The 22,535-nt window shown below is 41.8% G+C and overlaps 1 protein-coding gene across 2 annotated transcripts in view; it reads right to left on the reverse strand.

Annotated features, from left to right (window-relative positions):
- The window catches only part of cdkal1 (CDK5 regulatory subunit associated protein 1-like 1), a 203,175-nt gene that overhangs the window by 13,848 nt on the left and 166,792 nt on the right, over positions 1–22,535 (reverse strand). For both annotated transcript variants that reach the window (XM_079275747.1, XM_079275748.1), the window contains exons 13-14: positions 6,112–6,195; positions 163–327 (exon numbers count right to left, since the gene is read on the reverse strand). In XM_079275747.1, coding sequence (XP_079131873.1) covers positions 163–327; positions 6,112–6,195 — 249 coding nt within the window. The remainder of the gene's footprint in view (positions 1–162; positions 328–6,111; positions 6,196–22,535) is intronic.

Raw genomic sequence — 22,535 nt, forward strand, 5'->3', positions numbered from 1 at the left:
TACAGTTGACTTCATATTTTGTGGCACAGCCATGAAGCGATGACTGTGCTTACATGCATAAATCTGTTTGTGCACATTTACTTTGATGTACTGAACTGCAGCATTTAATTGGAAAATGACGTGACTCGAGGCATGCATTGAACTGTATTTGTGTGCGTTTACCTGCATCAGGCCGGACACCTCTCCCTTCTGAAGTGGTTTGGCAATGGAGGGAGTGAAGGGCTTACTCTCTTCTGTCGGTCGGCCTTTCAGGAAGTGTTTTCCTGCCTCGTAGATGTCCACCTCAATCATCTTCCCTTTGAACTCAGCCCTCTTAGGCACCAGCACCTGCAAAACAAAGAGCCACACATCATAACTGACACCACTGCACATTTGTATCACCGTCAAAAAGAACCACAATGAATCATGATTCAAAATGTGGGATTTCATTCAGTACCTTAGTGACCAGAGGTGACGTATATTCAGCAACTTGCTCATTCACTTGTTATTCAACTAGAAAGACCCACCTACATCACCTTCCGTTCCAACAAATAATCAACCCTCTGCATATTTCACCACATCTGTCGATTACATTTTCAATTGACTGCCGCTCTAAAACTGCTCTCCCACATTGTTATTTAGCCGGTCCCTGCCCGCTTACAGACAAACCCGGGGCTGAGTGTTCTCAGTTCCATTTATAGAAGCCCTCAAGGTGAAAAACTACGCCAACAGCTGCGAGATAAACCATTGGGATTTTGCTGGTTTGTCTTATTATTTCACCATGGCAACTATAAATCTCAGCAGGAAGGAAAAGAAAACAAAGAGTTATAATTACGGCCTCGTGTGAAACGGAATTTGTTCTTAATGGCTTACCGACGCCGGTAAGAATAAAGATCTAATGCTTTTCCTTCCAAAAACAATTTTCAACCTAACCACACCGTTGACAGATTTACAATGATAGATGCCGTTCACAGCTGTTAGAGCAGTGATTTTCAACCTTTTTTGAGCCGCGGCACACTTTTTACATTTACAAAATCCTGGGGCACACCACCAACCAAAATGACACAAAAAGACACTAACACAGTACATATAATACATATAGTTAATAATATAGTTTCTAAATGTATTTGTACTCACTTAGTGTGAAACCTGGGCCTGTTTCGATGAACACAACATGGATATCCTGGCAGGAATGGTAGAAAGACACACACGAAGCTCTTCCTCAACAGCTCTCAGTCTCTCTCTGTTTTTAGTTTTTATCGCTGTCAAGCTTGAGAAGCTCAGCTCACACAGATATGTGGTTGAAAACGGGAGCAATGTCAAAATAGCTTTGTTGGCCAGAATGGGGAACTCCTTGGCAACAGCTAACCAAAAACTGTCCAAAGGAAGATCAGCAAAGTTTAGCTTTAAACCACGATCTTGTTTCAGTTCAATGAGTTCCTCTTGCTCCTTTAAAGTCATGTCATTTCCAGCAACGGATGCTGAGCTGTATGGGTCCCTAACCCAGTCAAGGCATTCTGTGAAGGCTGAAGAGAAATAAAATGACAACTTCTCCTCCAGAGTTTTCAAATGTTTGCCAATCACCTCGCACATTGCAGCAGTGTTGCCATCCTGCAGTTTCTCGGTGAGTGGGAACATCTCAAGGTTGCCACGCTGCACATGTTGTTGCCAGAGCTGCACCTTTAAACGGAATCCGTTCATTTTGTCAGTGCTTGTAAGCAGGTTTTCATTTCGGCCTTGCATCCGTGTGTTCAGTTCATTCAGATGATGAAATATATCAGCCAGGTATGCCAGCTTTGCACACCACTGATCACTTGCAAGCAGCTTTGAGAAATCGGGCCTCTCGTCTGTCAGAAACACTTTAAGTTCCTCTCGGAGCTCATACACACGGGCCAGCACTTTTGCCGCGCGACAGCCACCGGACCTCCGTGTGGAGCAATAACACTTTATGTTCCGCTCCCATTTCCTCACACAGAGACGCAAATAAGCGAGATTTCAAAGGTCGCGTCTTCACAAAGTTCACTAAGCGCACAACATCATCCAACACAGGACCTAGATCTGCTGGTAAGGTCTTTGCAACGAGGGCCTCACGGTGCAAAAAACAGTGCGTAACAGTAACAGCTGGGTTTCTTTCTTTGACCCTACTTACGAAGCCTTTGATGCGCCCGACCATGGCTGCGGCTCCATCAGTGCAGACACCTGTGCAGTTTTCCCACGTAAGCCCGCTTTTGTCAAGATATTCCGACGTGACCGGAAATATTTCATCTCCTGTTGATTTTTCTGGCAGTGCCTTGCAAAATAGGAAGTTCTCTCTAATGGCTTCTCCATCCACAAAACGCACGTTGGCCAAGAGCTGACAATCTCCACTAATATCCGTCGACTCATCAAGTTGCAAGGCAAATTTCTTACTGATGCGCATCTTTTCCAAAAACAACAGTTTCTATGTCCGCAGACATGTCATCAATACGTCTGGCAATTGTGTTATCTGAGAGAGGCACTTTAGCGATCTCTTTGGCCGCGTCAGGGCCGAGCATCTCATTCACAATGGCTTTACAAGCTGGCAGTATTCATGTTTCTGCCACGGTGTGGGACTTTTTTGTTTTAGCTACGAGTTCAGCAACAAGGTAGCTAGCTTTGAGGGCTCTCTCGTTTACCTTTGTGGTTTTTCTCAAAACAGTTGCCTGTTTCTCATTGTTTGTACGTAAGCGTACAAAATAGTCCATCGACTTGTTTTGAACGGAAGGGTGTTTCGTTTGGAGATGGCGTTTAAGCTTGCTTGGCACCATGGCGCTATTGGATAGCTTCTCACCACACACCAAGCACAGCGGACTCGGGGCCGTTGCATCCCCGGTGAACGTAAATCCAAATGAAAGATAGCTTTCGCTGTATTGCCTCGAGCTCACCGTCTTGTCTTTTTTCTTTTGTCGACCACTCATACTTGGGCCTTCATCTGGGTCAGAATTTTGTCCAGGGCCCTGTTCGGCATTTGCATTTTCCCTTCTCAAAAACTTCTCCATCACTGTCACCTTTTTTTGTTTTTCATCACTGTCACTTGCTCGTCTTGCTTTGATCCCAAACTGTCACTGTCACGTGTCGCGCAGCACTAACTCTATTGTCTTTACAGGTATTTAAATCCCTCTGCTGCCACCCACTGCCATAGAAGAGTATTACATTATCTGCGACACTTTATTACAGCACAGACACCCGACAATGGTTAATTAGGTGATATTAGAAAATTTCCCACGGCACACCTGACGATCTCTCGCGGCACACTAGTGTGCCGCGGCACACCGGTTGAAAATCACTGTGTTAGAGGAATGATTTACTTCTTTCCGCAAACTCTTCCTTCAGATTCAATCCCACTCGATTGGTGCTGTGATTATCGGGGGGGATTTAAAACAGTAGTTGGCACTAAAGTAAAGGTTTTCTTTGATCGCATCATATAACTTATTCTATTTCCCAAGTGAAAGTAAAAGGCTTCATTTGTGAATACGAGACCCTAAGGCTTGAAAAGTGATGTTATCCTTTCTGAACACGGCTGAGCCTTCATGGTCTGTCACTGGAAACTGTTATAGAAGTAAAGACACATAAAGACAGCGTGTAATAATTTAATAATGGCGATAATAATGGGAGCATTCATTAGACCTAAGATCAGGTGTAGAACAGAAACCATGGAGCTGCTGAGGATTCATTGTCTTGCCCAAGTTCACTTCAGCAGGGCGGTTGCTTGCTGACTCAGATCACCTGGTGGTCTGTCTACGACTCTGCAGGGCTAAGATACTGACTGGGCAGAGACTAGCTTGTGAACTGGTGGAGGGAGTGCTACTGCTGTGACGGCAGGAGTAAGCCTGGCTCAGTGTTAATCTGTCAGTCTTCATCCAGATGGTGGAATATGATCGGAGATCGGCCCAGGCAGACACGCAGCCAGCGCCACACCTGCCTAATCAACACACCTGCTGCTCGACACTCTGTGTTTGTTGGTAGCCAGCAACCAGAGAGAGAGCAGAGAGGTAAAACAGCAGGGCTGTGGGGGAGGAAGGTAAGTGAGTGTGTGTGTGTGAAGGTGAGGGTCATTTGAGGCCCATTACAGGGTGATTAAATGATGAAAGAGCTTGTCCGATTACATTGGAACCCCCCCGCCCGACTTCCTCACTGAACCACACACACACACACACACACACAGACAGGTGGGTCGGGTGCCTATTATACCCGTCAGGACAGATATCCATCCGATGGTGTAAAAGTGAAACTAGGCTATTTGTTCACACTCGCACCTCTCTACCGTGTTCCCCACTTCACTACACCCACACCCCCCCCCCCCCACCTCCTTCGGTCCCTTGTCTCTGCTCCCACTACTGTTTTCATTTCCTGATCCTTGACTTCCTCATATTTCGCTATTAACCGCCCAATCCTCCTAACTGAACTCTTCAATGTTTTGCTCTTCTCTTTCTCTTATTATACTATATTATATGTAAAAGTATATTATATTATAATTATTATTATTACTACCATTGTATTGCATCTTACACTGTATCTAAAACCATACAATACTATGTAAATATATTGTACTGTCTTACCACATCATATACCATATTATATTTATATTTTGTTATATCAATACAAACAAAAACGATTATAACTTAACTTTAGTATATATTATGTTGGTGTACACTGTTTACATATAAACTAGACCCGCAGCTATTATCTATTCTTACACCAGTTGTATATATCTCTATGTTATTACTTCTCTATTTATTTGCTGTAACACCACTTTCCTACTTTCCCTTTATTCTTCCTTTGCTGTTAAATCTTTGGGATGCTGTTATCCAGAGTGATATACAGTGTTGATTAAACTCTAATGTTCAAGTGTGATCGCATTACAGCGCAAAAAAAACAACGATATGGAGAATAATATTAATATATATATATACACAAGTGAGGAAAAATAACAGGACGTTATCAAAATACAACTTGAGATGTGAGTCAGACCTCTGCAGTGCGTATACACCCTCGTGTGTATGTAGTGTATGTGTATGTAGTGTATGTGTATGTAGTGTATGTGTGTGTATGTGTCTGTGTCCTGTGAGTGTAGACATGCAGCATACATGATACGGGGGTGTATCCCTTGGGGGGACAGATTCAAGAACATATTGGTACGTCGTGTTTTCATGTTCTTTTTTCAAGTCAGAATGTGATTTAGGAGTACATGCCAAATACTTTGTCCCAAAAAAAAAGGGAAAACATCAAACATATCAACGTGCTTTCCTCTTGAGTAAAGTCAACTGACACACATGCCTGCATATATACGCACACATGCATGGAGGAGTCGGCACGTCACAACACACACATGAACCCAGTGACACTTGTAACTTAAGTTTATAGCCCGCAGAAGGAGGTGCAAAGGAGGAGGAGAGGAAAGTGGAGGGGAGGAAAAATTATTACCATCCCCTGCCCTGCCTGCTAATAAAAAGCATAACTTCAAACATGTTTCTGATGATGGTTAAAGCAGGAGGAAATTGATTTATTTGAAGATGTCTTCAAGTGAATTTTTCACAGGTCGAGGGCCTTTGAAGCCATGCGGATGTGTGTGTATGTGAACAGCTGTATGTGTGTGTAGGATGGAATGTGCATGTCTTTAGGGCTGACCTTAATTTTAAAACTGTAAAAAAAAGAAGCAAAAAGTACTGCCGCTATCAGCAGCCAAATGCACTCATGACCACCGCAGGGTGTGTGTGTGTGTGTGTGTGTGTGTGTGTGAGATGTTAAAGCTAACCTACTTTAGTCAATACATGCTTAAGCTTCTGACACCTGCTGTGAGTACTCTGTCACATGCAAAGCAAAGCTTATGACCTGATTTACTAAGTGTGAAAATGAGGGAGGGTTGGATTAGCTTCACATACGGGAACATTTTCATCAAATACAGATTCATTGACTGCTTTTCACTGTACGTGTTCGATGGTGGATAGAGTCTGTGGGCCAACTGAACTATTTTAGGATTCATCTTTAGGATGCCAAAGTGTCAACAAACATCCAGCCCGCTGAATCTTTCTTCAGCAGATTTTGACATCATACCAGCCAGTGCAACTCAGCTTGATTATAAGTTTGATGAACAAAGCAAAACAATGATCTTACCTGTTCGTAGAACTTGTTGTGAGACACATAGTATTGAGCATCAAACGACTCCTCCGTCACCAACACATGTTGCCTCTCCCCGACCTACACGGAGAGTGGGAGACAGAGAGAGAACACAAAATCAAACACATACACGATTATTGACTGATGAAACATCAGCCCTTCATGCAGCAGTTGTGCAAATGTGTTTTCATCTATAGACGTGGCCATCTGTGTGTGTGTGTCCTCAGTCATATGCTGACTGTAACCTATGAAAGCAGGATTAATATCCCTGCAAATCATCTTTTCTACTTTCTTCTCAGTCTCTGCATCTCTTTTGGTTTGATTTAGTCTGTTTCTTGCTGGTGATGAGCTTGTGAGTTAGGAAGGATGCATATTCACTTAAAAACATGTTTTTTTTCTGATTTACTTCAAGGACTTCACATTTTTGCTGAATATTCTTCTTCTAGAACTCTGCTAGAAACGTGTTAGAAATGAGGGTTATTTGCTTTAACTGAGCGGACAGAACAACCTTCTTTCATTGCACATTGAAACAGATCTACTCATTCCATCTGCTGACACACATTGTTGATGTAATGTGACCGTACACAAACACAAAATGCTGAACTTAGTTGATGTACAATAGGAGTATCTCCTGCACCTTCACAAGCAAGGCTACACTGCTTTTGTTATCCAGGCTGGAATATCTCGTTCGGTTTCAATTCAACAGCAGCAAGCTGCCTCAGTCACACAATATGCTTCCATTCATCAAGATCTCAATTCAATCAAAGTTTTGCACTTTCATGTTTTCTGTTGGTGCAGTTCAACATTTAATTACAATCTCAAGGTTCTGGAGACACTTCGCTTTCAGCGCTTTTGCTGAGAGGATAGTGATTACTGTTACATTCAGTTCCTTACAAAAAAGAACGGCTACGCAGGATACAATTAAAAGAGAACAGACTGTTCAGGAAATCAGAAAATCAAACACTACAACACGGCCTCCCAATCAAGATATTTAGTATGGGAAACTATGAAGAATGTTGTCGACTCAAAGACGAGAAGATATTTTTTTGTACAAAGTACTGCAGGCATGAATAAAGCCACCTTCGGATTGACTGAGAAAGTAAATATCTTTTATTTTTCATTTGTCCCCCATGGACGAGTATCTTGACAATTCATTTTTGACAAATATTTGACTGTAATCATGGAGGGTCCACATTCATTTTATATTTCTGTGGATGGTCTAATGCGTCCGCTGAAGTGTCTGGATTGATGAACAATTACTTTTGGGTGTATTTAGCACATTAAAAACACTGCATGCTGGCTTATAAAAACATGGCAATAATCTTGTCATGTGAGGAACCGCCACAGAAAGTTTATCCCGGCCAGCAGTCCATCACAAACCACCTGGGTTTAATATAGCAGCAACATGTAGTTGTTCTGTAGGCTCAATAGGCAGTATTTGCATTTTAACCGTCAGTGATGAGCCCCGTACTGTAAAAAATGTGCTGACTGATCATGTCTGTAGCAATATGTCAGAGCCTTAGAAGTCACGGCTCCGACACATTGCTCAGGGTCTTTCCATTTTTGCAGACACCCATCTTCTGTGCTCTTTTCTTCCCTCCTTCCCGCATTTTCTTTGTTGTTCATACCTCACTTCCTTCCACTAGAATTCCCTCTCGCCTTACTTTCTTTCTTTACTGATTTTACTCTGTGTGTGTGTGTGTGCGCGTGCGTGTTTGTTCCAACAGGCAGCACCTGCACAGGCATGCTGACAGACTTAAAAAGAGACCAAATAAATCACTGTTTCCTGCAAACAGAGCAATTTTCAGAAAAAGAGGGTGGAAAAAAAACATCCTTTGAACATTATTGTTGGATGGCGATCATTTGATTTGGGCCCTTTTGTTTGCTCCTTTGGATTGAAGGCAGATGTCTCTGCCGTGAGGCTAAAATCCTAAGCACATGAGCCAAAGACAATGTTCACAGCATTGTACATATATTAAAGGAAAAAAGGATGTTTGGCTTATAAAAACATTTACATTGTTAAGGATTCGCCTCTCAACATTTTATCATTCTGTTTCATTTTTTTTAAGTTGAAAGATTCCCACTCTCCTTTAAAATGTGGGTACAGTACAAGGGGGGGGGGGGGGGGGTGTCACCTCACCAAAGCCTCTTAAAGTTATTTAGTTTTCAGTTTTACACTTTGCACCAGAAGAGAGATCTGGATGAACTGAAAGCTACATGTGTACGATGTGAATCTGTATGGATCTGCCTGACTGAATTAAACCTAATCCACCCCGAAACAACCAGCGAGGAGCAATGATCTGGGATTAAGGTTTATCCTAATATGTTGATTGAACTGTGGAAAAAGAGTATGATCATGCATGAACACAACCAAGCATAAACCTCTCATATGACAACATAGTGAATGCACTAAATGAAAAGTTCATGAGCTGCACACACTCATGTGCACCACACCACGAGCTATGCGTATGCATTTGTATGCAGTGTATGATGTGTTGGTCTCTGCTTGTGACGGCTGGTCTTTGCTTGCATATCTGGGTGTGAGAGTCTGCATTTAGATTCGTATTTACTCCAGTTATTGAAAAACGTCACAGAATACCAAACAAGCCGTGTATGTGTACGTCTTTGCACAGAGAGACGGTTATTTACTTCGCCATCAGAGAGAATAACGTCCCGTGGTACACAGCTGATCCACGACAGATTTGTGGGATCATGAGTTTAATTGATCATTAATCCACATCACAACAGGGATAATGAGAGAACTGTGGATTTGAATAGTAGTCAACATTCTCATCTGCGTCACAAACAAAAAGGAGCAATTCACTCAGACGCCATACTAAATTGCATCCCTGCCTTTTCTTCTTTTTTAAGCATGGAACTGGATTATGTTTCTAACCAGACTACTAAACAGCCAGACTGTTGCATGGGATTAATTATAAGGAGCGAATAGTCAGTGTCAAAGGAAACAAACAACAAATGAAGACTACAAATACGCTGATTACACACCTGCCCATCAATATGACAATACTGAACAAAGAAAGACAGTAAAGGTAGTATATCAACGAATTTACAGCACGACTGTGATCTTAATACAATGGCAGCCACATGTTAACGCCCAGTACCAAAGACGTGTACCTACAATGAGGACGCAATACACTATCTGACCCTTTTCTGAAACAACGTGGTGTATTACATGCTCACTCCCTTTAAAGCTCACACTAAATCCTCACCTAAGGATGCGATATTCTGTATAGATAGTAATATTATAGACAATGTATGAAGATAATAATTCAACGTGTCCGCGGCTGTACAGTGCGATACCAATCAAAGCAACAATGATGGCGCCTGCTCTGAAATGAACTTGGTTCTCGTTGGTCAGAGGTATCCTCAGATCTTGCTCCATAGCTGTAATCACCACACACTTAATTATTCTGTGACATAACTACATAACTTAACACAACAATCAGTGGTACCCCTGGTTGACATTCATTCAAGTGGTATATAAACATGAATAAATGATTCATAAAATGTTATCCAACGAGTCGATCATTGTAGTGAGGATAGAGACCTCAGATAACTCCACTTGTTACAGTAGTAACCCCCCCCCCCAAACAATGTTCCGCTTGTCATCATCAGTACAGTTCACCAGTGTTTGACCAATACACACCAGAGCTACAATCCTCCCAGTCATTGTACATTTATGCGTTACTCTTACTTACTCGGACCGAATCATTTTTGTGTCTTCATCTATTTATTAAACTCATTGTTCACGCTCATCACTCCTGTCATTCCATACGTACACTTTCACTCGACCGTATCATGCAAACACACACACAGATGGTGGAATATGATGCTTTCTTGCTCACAAATCACACGCACGCACGCGCACACACACACACACACACACACACACACACACACACACACACACACACACACACACACACACACACACACACACACACACACACACACACACACACACACACACACACACACACACACACACTTCTGTAGCCCCTTGTAGAGAGATTTTGTTTTGTTGCCTGCTAAACAATCGTTGCAGGGAGTGATTTTAGAGGGCCAAAGAGAGATGCGCTGATCTTTTGCAGGTTCTCTTTGAATAAGCTTCTTGAAAGAGGAAGAAAAAAGCTTCCCTGTTGGTTTGGGTATTTTGTTTTACCCTCAAAGTCAAAAAAACAAAGTAAAAGAGGCATTTGTTTGCCACAAAGACTGAGGGGATTAAGGGTGGCTTTGGTTAAATGTTTGTGGGGACGAATGTAAAATCAACACAGATCAAAGTTGTACAAATGAATTGTTTGGAACAAGCCCTGAACATAAACTTGACACAGAGTATTACACTAACAACATGAGACATTTAGAAAGGATGAAAGGATGGATTTGAAGAAGGTTAAAAGAAAATGTCGAAGCAAATAGGAAAGATGAACGTACTCCATTAACTCTTTAAATACTTGAGTTGTCCGAGTACTTTTCAAATCTTTGGCCTCTGCAAAGCGGCGTAGACCAATCATCTCATATCTTTGTTTCCAATACTTGTCAGGTATCAGGTTTACATTCTACTGTAATATGTCCAAGGAAACGGGTCCTCTGACTCGCTGGCTGCACTAAATAAAGTACTGATATGAATGGTTTTAAGCTTCGGAAAATAAACTACACTTTGAGAAGCAATGGGTTAGAAATATCAGTGGTAACAGAATGTAAATGTGTGGGTGAGAGAGAGAGAACACATTAAAACATGATTTGTTATGTTTAACCAGCTGGAAATCCATCCACCGGGCAAATGGCAAGTGTATCCGTGAATGTATGTATGTACATACTTCTTCTGCAAATGTGAATATACATTGAAATTTGCAACATAAAGTCAGTCTGTTCACACAAACAAACTCCAAACCCAATCTATAGCACTTCCCTGTCTTTGTGATCGTACGCTTATTTTAGAAAATCTCTTAACCTCGTCTCTAACACAGCACAGTGCGCACAAGTCCACCGTGTTCTGCAGAGCACTTTCATTCTGTGAAAGTCACGTTCTTGACCTGACTGAGGGCCGACACAAGTAGCACAATTCACATTATCGCCAGTGTAGTTTTCAAGGCTTTTAATGTTTGGTGAACAGATGTTACAGGGATTGTATCGTCATGTTTTAACTACCACTCTGGACCATAACAATTCATCAGCAAGATGCTTATTAATATTAATGAAATATTTTTGTAGGCCAAACCAGAAGTTACCACCACACAATCACTTTACTGTTAATCCAATATGGATGTTAAATTAACACTGTATAAAGATGGATACATTACATTGCAGCTAATTGTAAAAAACTGACTAAGTTTAACAAAAGGAATAAAGAGAAAAGAGAGAAAAATTGAGAAAAGGAGTAAAGAATCATGATAAAGCTGATTCATGCATTTCTATTTTTACAAACTAAAGATCATGATACTAGTGCTGCTCCTTGACATTACTGAATCTATGAACTCAAAACATACTGTATGTCGGCACAGCAACACAAAATCAGACAGCTATCCAACAGAAGAGAAAGTCTGTTCTGCCACCAGTGACAGATCTAGTTTGTCAAAGGACACACACACACACACACACACACACACACACACACACACACACACACACACACACACACACACACACACACACACACACACACACACACACACACACACACACACACACACACACACACACACACACACACACACACACACACGACAGTAGCCTGTTTAGTGTCTCAGATGCTGGAATGAATCCCATCAAAATAGAGACATGGCAGAAAACACGGAATGAAAGCCTCCGAAATATTCGTTACAAAAAACATGACATGCACACACACAAAAACACAATCCCACTAACACCAAATACACATGATGCGAAACGTATACCTGAAAGCAGAAATAAGAAAGTGCTCGTATATATCTGGACATCAATCAGCTGACAATCATGTTGCACGTTCTAACTCCTCGTCAATATTTGAAGTTCTCTTACATTGATTAATACAATGAGTAGAAATATGAACTGGACAAAATGACTTCATATTGGTGATACACAGAAATCATCCTACAGACACCTGCCCGGCCGCAAAAGAAAGAAACAATAAAAAACGTGTATGTCGCCTACAGGAGATAAAGCAGCCCTCGCCTCCGGACAGACCAATGCCCTTTGACCTACATCACCTTTTCTTTTGATGACAGCTCTATACTGTTAAGCATTGATCATGTGTCTCTTTCCTCTGGTTAAAATTGATATCATATCTCACGCAGCCAGAGTGATTAGAAATCGTAAAAACATTCCATACTCCTTTATTTATTCATCCACTGAGGTGCTTGTTTGACAGAGTGTGTGTGTGTGTGTGTGTGGGGATCAAGCCCTTGGCATTACAGCGTCTGTGTCTGAAATTGTGTGTGTGTTCGCAACTGCAGCATCAATCAGAGCTCAGCTGTAATTGTCAGACTGATTGTCCGTTGTGTCCCCCGTGGGCCGGGGGAGGCCTTGACGTGTGTAATTCATGTGTGTATCTGTGTGTAAGACAAGAGAAAGTGTAAGAAAATGCATGTGTAATGCACACATCTATACATCCACATTGATCTATAATTGCAGCTGAAACTAATGCCTTGGCAATAGCAGTGTGATTATCACTGGAGGCCACACCTGAAGACACAACAAATCATACATGCATAGAGAGGCATATCTAGCAAATGCGTCTGATTGCTGTTCAAGGCCAGCCCTCCAGTCGTCCTGTAAGAATGACAGAAATGCATGCATGTGTTTTGATAAGGGAGAAAAAAAACATGAGCTGCAAGGCCGTCCTGGTGGCTGTGTGGGATAAGGCGGGGATCATGCACTCCTTATGCTTGATTGGGTTAAAAGCCGCCTCATGACCTTTGATGCATGTACTATCTTGGCCTCCTTGCTCCTTTTCTTCGGACTTTTAGAAATCGTGCAAAACCAAATAAAACGGTGATAAAAGCGATTGCAAATTTGGTTTGGAAAACTGATAAGATAGAGAATTGTGTGCGCTGCCGAGAGGAAAAGAGAGTGAAAAAGCATCGGCCTGTCGCTGTAACAGAATACAACCGTCTTTCCAAATGTAAAAGGTGGTACACTTTCAAACAAATGTAAAGATAGGAAGTAGTTGCAAATATACAGATGTGATCAGTTGTTTGTGTCGAACTCTGCCTCTTGCAGTCTCCAATGCCGACAGTCAGCGAATACATGTGGCATGTAAACAGTAGTGTGGATAGTGGATGGACAGACAACCAATGCAACAACGAGGTGGTTCTGATATTTTGTCCACCCCATTGATATTGAGGGTCGACTACATTACTTTCAGTGAGGTGTACCTAATAAACTGGCTACTGAATGTGCATCATGTAAACTACATTTAAAGTCTACATCGGGTTCATAGTATCCAGTCAATTTTGAATTTGCTTGTAAACTGCGTAAAGGGTCTTAAGGGTGACAGAGCTCGAGTGTTTACCTGAGGGGGAACCGGAGGGTGGGTGCTAGGCTTCCGTGACAACGCCGGTATCAGCTGGTACGGCCGTATGAGCGCAGTGCAAAGCGGGGGCCGTGAATCAGCCAGTGGGGCACACTAACATGCACTAACATGCACTAAAAACACGTGCGGCCGGCCTGTCTATGTTCAAAAAAGAACAGAGAGGCTCAGATAACAACACACACAGAGGGAGAGCGACTTCCTTCTGTGGTCAGGTAGACATTATATATACACACTATATCTTTACATAGATAATACTAAATGAATGCTTTGAATGTCGAATTTAGCACAAGTATATGGTTTTCTAAACAGGTTTGCTTGTACTTGTTGCATTTTTGTTTTTCACATCACCGTAGCACTCTTTTGTCACAAGAAACGAATGAGCTCAGTCCATGTCAACCGATGCCAAGGATGCCCTTAATAACTATCATCGTCCACAGACGGCCATCTCTTCTCTCTCTTGTGCGTACAGAACCCCGACAGGAGGTTGAAGTATTCTGTGATGTAGTGTTCGCTCTTGGACATTCCACATTTTGATTCTCCCCTCATGGCCTCACGATTGTGTGTCGGGGTGTATTTGTGTGCGCGTGCATGGCTCAGTGTGCTCTTTATATGTCCCACTGATGGTCCATCCTGAAGTGGTACACGGATGGACTGTCAAGTACTACGCTGGTTTTTTCTCTCAGACTAACTCGGGGACCCAAGGACAAGAAAACAACAGATGAACCCAGGACATATAGAAAGGAAGAAAAATAAGATTTGATTTTCTTTATGCATTTGATTTCTTCCTTTTGTACTTTTTCTCTATTAGACAGTAACCACAGGTGAGACAGGGAGATCTGTGGAACGGAAGGAGGCAGACATGAGGAATGGGTTGGAATGTGCATTCAAACACGCAAAACAGCAATGAAGTGATCAGAAACACACAAGCCCTTTCAATCAGGATCATCATTTGTAACATTGTGAAGATAAGGTAATTGTGAGTTGCTTTAAAGAGATTTAATGGTCTAATAATTTGCTCCAAAGTTTCCTTCTTCCACACTAACTGAGATTTCTTATTGTCTAAATTTGAACACGCTTTTCACGCTTTTTTGAAAGTAAGCCCTGGTAAACCACTACTGTCTTGGGATCCAGCACTTGAAAACTATTTGTGCTAAATGTAATGAGGTCAGGTTCAGAATTTATTGTAGCACCAGGAACTATGTTCAGAAGTGAAAGTAGTGACAGAGAGATATAAGTACATATGTTGTGTTTACTCCCGGGGAAAATAAGAAACACAGTTTGAAAAGTAGTCGGAATGCAGACGAGCCATCGTGGGACACAGCCACTCTGTGGTTGCTGTGACTATATGGTACAGAGAGGACGCAGAATGAGAAATGCTGACAGGAAATCTTGATGCAAGGAAAGGGACACTGTTGAAATGTTACATTCCTATCGGGAGAAGTGACAGGAAGAAAAGTAGAAGAGTTAACGCTACAAAGCCGTGGGCTATTACTGGTATAGACAGTATGCTAACTTTAATTCACAAGTTCAGCAAGTATCATATAACAGACGGACAGAAGCTCATTCATTCGATTTCATGTATCAACCACCCCCAGTGATCCCTCTGAGATAACCCCACGATATGCATATCTTTACCGCGCTAGATCGGCTTCAACTTCCTCTCTAACATTTCTCTTTCTTTACGCTGTTTTACTTTTATTCTTGGGTTTGTCTCCTTTCTTTTGTTCTGTTTGTCTGTCTTTGTTGTAAATTACTTTGGTATAAAAACAAAGCTGAGTTGAGGTACGATGTGTCACATGTGGACTACACAGCTTGTCGTTTAGACATGATTTCCTTACTCTCACTTACGCTTGGCACCCCTGTCAAAAGGTCTGTCCCGCTTAAATATACGGCCATGCCCGAGAGCGGTGACAGTGCACGCTACGTTACCGCAGCGTCCCGGGTTTGATTCCAGCCTTTGGAATTCTTTGCATGACATACCCGTCTCTCTCCCACCATGTACACTGTTTCTGTCAAATGAAGGCAAAAATGCCACAAAAAAATATATATATATCTTCAAAATATCTTTATATAGAACCATCCCAAAAATAACTTTTCATTCTGAGGTTGCCAGCCAAGATGCAACCTTCACAATGCATCATCATTATCTAAAAAAATACTATAAACCTGAAAGTATTTACAAGCTTTGATCCATATTTTAAAGTGTATATTGTATTATTAATCCTACTGTACCGTAAGAGCTATTTTACACTGAATTTAATACGGTCTGGCCATCCTTCCCTTCAAAGGCAATCCTTGATGCACTGCACTTACAGGAAAGTGGTGCATGCACTGGATTCATCTTGCTAATGTAAATGTAACCCAAAAGCTTTATACTCAAAGTATACAGGTGGCAACACAATATATGCTGAAGCAGTTTACTTTACTTAAACCTTTACATGCTCTCACAGCAACATAAATGCACCATAGGTTGAATACGCTCTTGAAGTGAAATAGTACACATATTGTGGCAGTTGCAAAACAAATACAGCATGTCACTAATGTGTTTATGTGAGTGATAGACTGAGTGAACAGCAAAAAAAGCAAAGATGAATGTAGGAGGTCGGTTTATTGGCCCCAGGGTCTGAAAGAGTTGACAAACCAACACTGATATGTTTGTGTGTGTACGGACAGTGTGTGAGTATAGCATCAGGTGAAGGCTGATGTACAAATCTATTTATGTGTCAGAGAGACGAGCAATGTGACATAAAGGCTATGCACGTAATAACCGACGCGCAGACAATGTGCACATCGGAAACTGGCACCATGAAAAGGTCGTCTTCAGAGGGTGGTCTCCCATCAAATCATGTGAAGAATGATCTACTGTCATGATTATGTAATTTGCTAAAATATCCCTTTCTTTCTAGGTTGAGGGGAGATCAATGTAATATGGCTGTTTGGTTGCCACACACTGATGTATGCGTGCTTACTGGCCAACGTATGGGCGATATGCAGGCTATGTACGGGTGTATGTGTGTGTCAGAGATACAGAGAATGGGTTTGGACAGTTGGAGAGAATACAGACACACGGGACGTCTCCTATTGGTCTTTTCCACATGGAAAGAAAGACGGAGAAAGGCTATATGGACCAACAAGAGCTGAAGTGCACACACAGGGCCGGTTGGTAGATTCTAACTTAATCAACTTCAGATTTGCACATTCACAGACCGGACACGTGGGATTTTTTCTAATATCATCCAGCAGTTGGCCTGGCTTCACTTATATTTAGCATACATAGATTGAAAAGATTTGAGGTTTGCATTATTTGAATTTCTGCTGTATATACTGTAGATATAAGGCATTCAAAAGATATTAGGCAGAAAGTGAAGATGAGTACAAATCCGAGGAAATATTAGTAACAATGTCCTTTACTCTGTCCAACTCCAGCAAACATCAATAACCAAGGTATTACCATATATCACTCTGGCTTGTGTCTAATTCATCCAATTCAAACACACACTGTTGACCAATCACCAGAGTGATACTGGAACACCCGGTGGTGTGACAGACGAGCATCCAGCTACTATCTCACTGAATCCTTGATTCATACTTTCCATTCAGTTGTTCAATACAAAGATGAAAAAATGAGCGTGACAATTATTTAAATATCTACAGAAATCCACTCAGAAAAAAAAATCTAATTATCGATGTCAAAACTCCTCGTCATTAGTATAAGTCAGATTGGCTCCGGCAAGATGAGGCTTGAATGCGCAAATGGCTCACAAAGGGGCCGATATTAGCACTTCAATGGTGTTGATTGATTTATGGTGGTGGAAGGGTGGTGGGCAGTTTGAATTGACTCCGAGAGCGCACACACACACACACACACACACACACACACACACACACTCAGACATAATGAACATTAATCAAAGGGAGCAGGTAGTAATCAGACCGAGCTCTAAGAGGCTAGCCTGCTAGTGCACAGCTGTGTCATTCAAAGCAACAGTCATCAGAAGCAGACGGAGAGACAAAAAGCTCAATCCCTCAGCATTCACTCAAGACCAGTAAATCACACATGTAGCTAAAACCCAGGACACACTCAAACACAAATGTTGTTTCCTGTTCCAACAAACCACTTCAAACCGCCGCTTAGTGTGTTGCAATAAGTGTCTGATGGTTGTACTGAAAGTGTTATTGTGAGTTTAGTGTTTTAATGGTCATTGAGATGTGTGGACTTGAATAGGTAAAGCGGCTGCCGTATGTGTCGATACTGCATGCAAATATCAATAACCTACAGTATTTAAGACCATGCCAGAGATACATAAATGTGAGGAAAGCAGTCGGTGAATGAGTGTGAATATCCAGCACAGATACATGATATACAAAATGCAAATTCAAGTAGTGTGTGTAGGTGAGGCAGGGGGTATGTTGGCAGGCCGAGCCAGCTCTCATTGTCAGCTAATGGCACAGATGCAAATAAGGGGCCGATCTAAATGGCTTTAACATCATTTGAATATGCATTATACCAGCCGATGTGTTTGTGTGTTCACAACTCTGAATGTGACTCTGCATGTGTTCAGACATGTGTGTTTGTCTGCTGCATGACAAAGCCATCATCTTGCCCTCTGGATATAATTCCATCCTCTCTATTTAAGAAAGTTCTGCTAACTATTGGCCCTGCAGTAACATCTATTGTCAATACCTCATTATCTACAGGAATTGTCCCTTCCTATTTCAAACATGCCACTATCCAGCCCATATTAAAGAAACCTAACTTAGATCCAGCTTTGCCCATGAACTACAGGCCCATATCAAAACTGCCTTTCTTGTCAAATTTTAGAAAAAGTGGTGGCCAAACAACTTACTGCTGCACTGGAGAGGCACAACATGTATGACAAGTTCCAGTCTGGGTTTCGTAAGCAACACTCTACTGAAACCGCTCTCCTGAGGTTTTCAAATGACATTCTCATGTGTGCTGATGCAGGTGACTGCTCTGTGTTAGTTCCTCTGGACCTAAGTTCTGCGTTTGACACTGTAGACCATGACGTCATTCAAACCCAGCGAGGCCTTCACATTAACGAGGCTCCTGGACTGTGTCAATGCCATCAGAGACTGGACGGCAGAAAACTGCCTGCAACTCAACGACTCTAAGACGGAGGTCCTAGTTATTGCTCCAGAGGAGTTTGTCCCCATGATCAGGCAGATTGTTAGTCCACTCTCCTCTGCTGCCCATTGCAACCTGCGCAATCTTGGGATTTTCTTTGATCGATCCATGTCGTTTGACCCTCATGTTAAGCAGCTGTCCAGGTCATGTTTCTTCCATCTAAGAAATATCAGTAAACTGAGATCTGTAGTATCAACACCTGAATTATAGATGATCATACACACATTTATCTCTTCACGCATTGACTACTGCAACTCACTTTTCACATCACTCAGTGTATCTGCTCTTAACCGTCTGCGCTTTTGAGCTTTTAAAACGGCAGGTAAAGGACGAGTGCTTTACACAGCAGAGTGTGTGCTTTTATATGAGACATGTGTGCGTGTATCCAAATGTATTTGTGTGCAGCATAGAAAAAGTGATTACTTCAGCGTGTGTCTCTTGTTACTGTGTGTTTTTGTTGCAGCAGATGCCAGGCCCTTGGGTGGCATATGGCTGAGTGGCAAGGCTGAGTGGCCGGTGTGTGTGTGTGTTTTCATGTGTGCGACAAGCCACACGGCTGGGGATTGAGCAGGTTTTGAAGGTTCATCCAAAATAACGTATAGAGATGGACCCTCTATATTCATCACCTCTGACAAACACACGCAAGCACCTCTATTTTTGTCACAGAGGGCCCAGCTAATTTGTACACGGAAACTTGGAGCTACCTTACTCATTAAAACAAACCCATAGACACACACAGAACATAACCACACAGAAAGACATTTAATGCACTTACAAACAAAAACATACACAAATATGTTAAGTCTAGCATTTTGTTGCTGCGAGAGGCAGCTTTTTTTTTTTACTGTTCTATGACATGTCAAGAAGCAAAGTAATTTTTGCCACTACCATTCTGCTCATAGCTAAAAGTCAGGCTGCATACCGTCTGGTGAAAATACACACAACCATCAATGGGGCAGGGCTGGCTTTGAGGGGAGGGTCCAATTAGAGTTGCATGGATAGTGAAAATAAAACGTAGATTCATTTCAATCATTACATACATGTTTGTAAAACAATGACTGTGTGCTAAAATATTTGTGTTTTCTGTCATTTTATCCATTGTGCTGCAAAAGTATGCCAATATTTGCACAACAGCTTCATGCAGTTGGGAACAAATTCAGTGTCTTTGTCTTTCATAACGGTTTTTAAATATCGTCTCAAACAGCAATGCATGCACTTAATGTAATCATCATGATTATATGTAGATTAGTTGTAAGCTCATTGTTTTCCTGCGTGAACAACCTCACTGCATACTTGAGATGTTTTTAGTCTTTACTTACTTTAGTAAAGGACCCATGCAATCTGTATGAATTCAAAGCTACTCTTTATTGATGCAAACATTGAAAGTAACAGTAAAAACACTGTACTAAGTAGAGAGCATAATTCAATGTGATGTTCTGGTCCAGTCCAGTTCAGGGAGACGATTTAAACGATGCATGTACGGCTCATTACTCTTCTCAAAGGGCTGACAGCTGATGCTGTGGCTGTGAATGTGGTTATTGATTGGACTACGGCTGTATCTGTGGTTGAATCTAGATGCTATGGAGACAGCTACGGTAGCTGGATTGTGATTACTCTGCTAAGTTTCTAGCTGCAATGACACAGACTTGAGCCTCAGCCAGCCACAGCTGAGCATGCGGTCACAATCAGCGGCAGTCGACGATAATAGCATCTTAATACATCTCAGCCTGTTTCTCTGTGAATCAGAGCGAATGCAAAACGTATTTTGAGGTACAACACACAACTGATTACACAGAGACACAGGACATGACAACACTGTGACACATGACATGCAGGGAAAGTTAATGCATGAAAGACTTGTAATCAAATGTCCCTATGACATATATATGGAAACCTGTGTGCATGATTGTCTTTCACTGCACCTCGTGCAGTTTGAAACAATATCAATGACCTTTTAATGCCTTGAGAGGCTGCTGCGATCTCGTTTGTCAAAGCAAATCCATGTTTGCCTCGACGCATGTCTGTAAATAGGCACCGGATAAAAAAAACAACACACATATCAACTGGCATATTGGCCTGTGGTGCACTTGATACATAAACAAGCATACTGTATGTACCCAATAAAAGCCTATGGCGGTTTTGCCTGCTAATGGGCACACACTGTCATGCTCTAATGTCAACAGCCATTTACCCATGAACGGGTCAAAGCAAATGAAAATGATTCCATACCACATTCGATTAATAAGCTAGCCTATGTCCTCCACACAGTTCTCAATTCAATCCATACTAGCCAGTAAAGGTTATTCACTCGTATATGGTACATTAGATGCATAAACAACGTGTGTCCTCAATAAAGGCCAGAGGCATTCCATGCACCACTCTGCAAAGAGTTATTTACTCATGAAATAAGCTATCCTATCACATCATATTCTGGCAAACTAGTGCAGCCACTGAATGACTTTTGACTTTTTCCTAAAGCCTGAAACCAAATAATAAAAATGATGTGAACAAGGAAACCCATAACACACTATGTGCTCTGTAAGAGCCCGGAGCACAGCTGTATGCGGCCTATCGGGTACAACTTTAGTGTAGGCAGAGTTCTGGGCCAAAGGGAGACAAAAAGTACAATTGTATCATCACAAACTACTTGCACTGAGAGATGTTCCACCTTCTGGTATGTAGACTGTTATAGCAGTGAAAACAACATAACAATGCAAACAAAGACATTTTCAAAGACATTTGTCTCATTTCAATAAAGCAGTGGGTTTACAAAAAAATACAATAGAAAACACACACTTACCTTGACGCAATTTCACAGGAGGAACGTGGCAAACAATCATGTGTAAGCTATACTGATGCACAGCCAGGCATATCAATAGAAATAGTAGCTAAGGCACAAGGGGAGCCAGTTGTGTATATTGTTTAGCAACAGTATGAAGACAAAAGTGCAACAGCAGTTCAGCAACAATGCACTGGGATTTCAAGCACGGCTACGTCTTCATATACATGAAATAAATGAGCCACACATCCTCAACAAAGGCCTTAAGCACTAGTTGTCAATGCAAACTAAGGTTATTCACATTGTATATACGCTACGTTGGGTACACAAACAGGAAGAGCTCAAAAGCATACTTATAAACTCCACAAATAAAGTTAATTCACATTATCAACAAGCCAAACACAACGGACACTTTACCCCACAGTCAGCAGCCAACAGTGCCTTTAATACTTCAATGAATTATCATGCATGTGTAGCAGGTAACACACTTATCAGAGGACACACAGTTATCCTATAGTCTTCACTGTAGTTGCCGATGGGGAATTAAATGCGCCGGTTGTGCCGTAGCTCAACGTCAGCTTGAGGAGTTGTTGTCACTACATGTGTTGTCCTGATGGGAAAACACTCTCCAAACAATGTGATTACAATGTGGCCTCGCAGTGACTTGTACACATACTGCCTCAGAGTACAGCAGTCAAAAAACGCACTAAATACTCACACACATGTGCGTGGAAAGGCACGGCCTTGTGTCAAAGGCACATCAACCACACGCACAGCGATACAGACACCGGATACACACACACACACTGACTCACACACACAACCCAAATCATATAGGGGTTGAACAGACACAGATTTAGGTACACACACACAAACAGATGCACAAACATCTCCAGATACGCACACACAAAGAGCTGTAGGGATACTTTGACTGAATTTGTTTATGCTGGAGTTCCTGGAAAAGA

This window comes from Melanostigma gelatinosum (genome assembly GCF_949748355.1).
Source record: "Melanostigma gelatinosum genome assembly, chromosome: 9".
Classification (NCBI taxonomy): Eukaryota; Metazoa; Chordata; class Actinopteri; order Perciformes; family Zoarcidae; genus Melanostigma; species Melanostigma gelatinosum.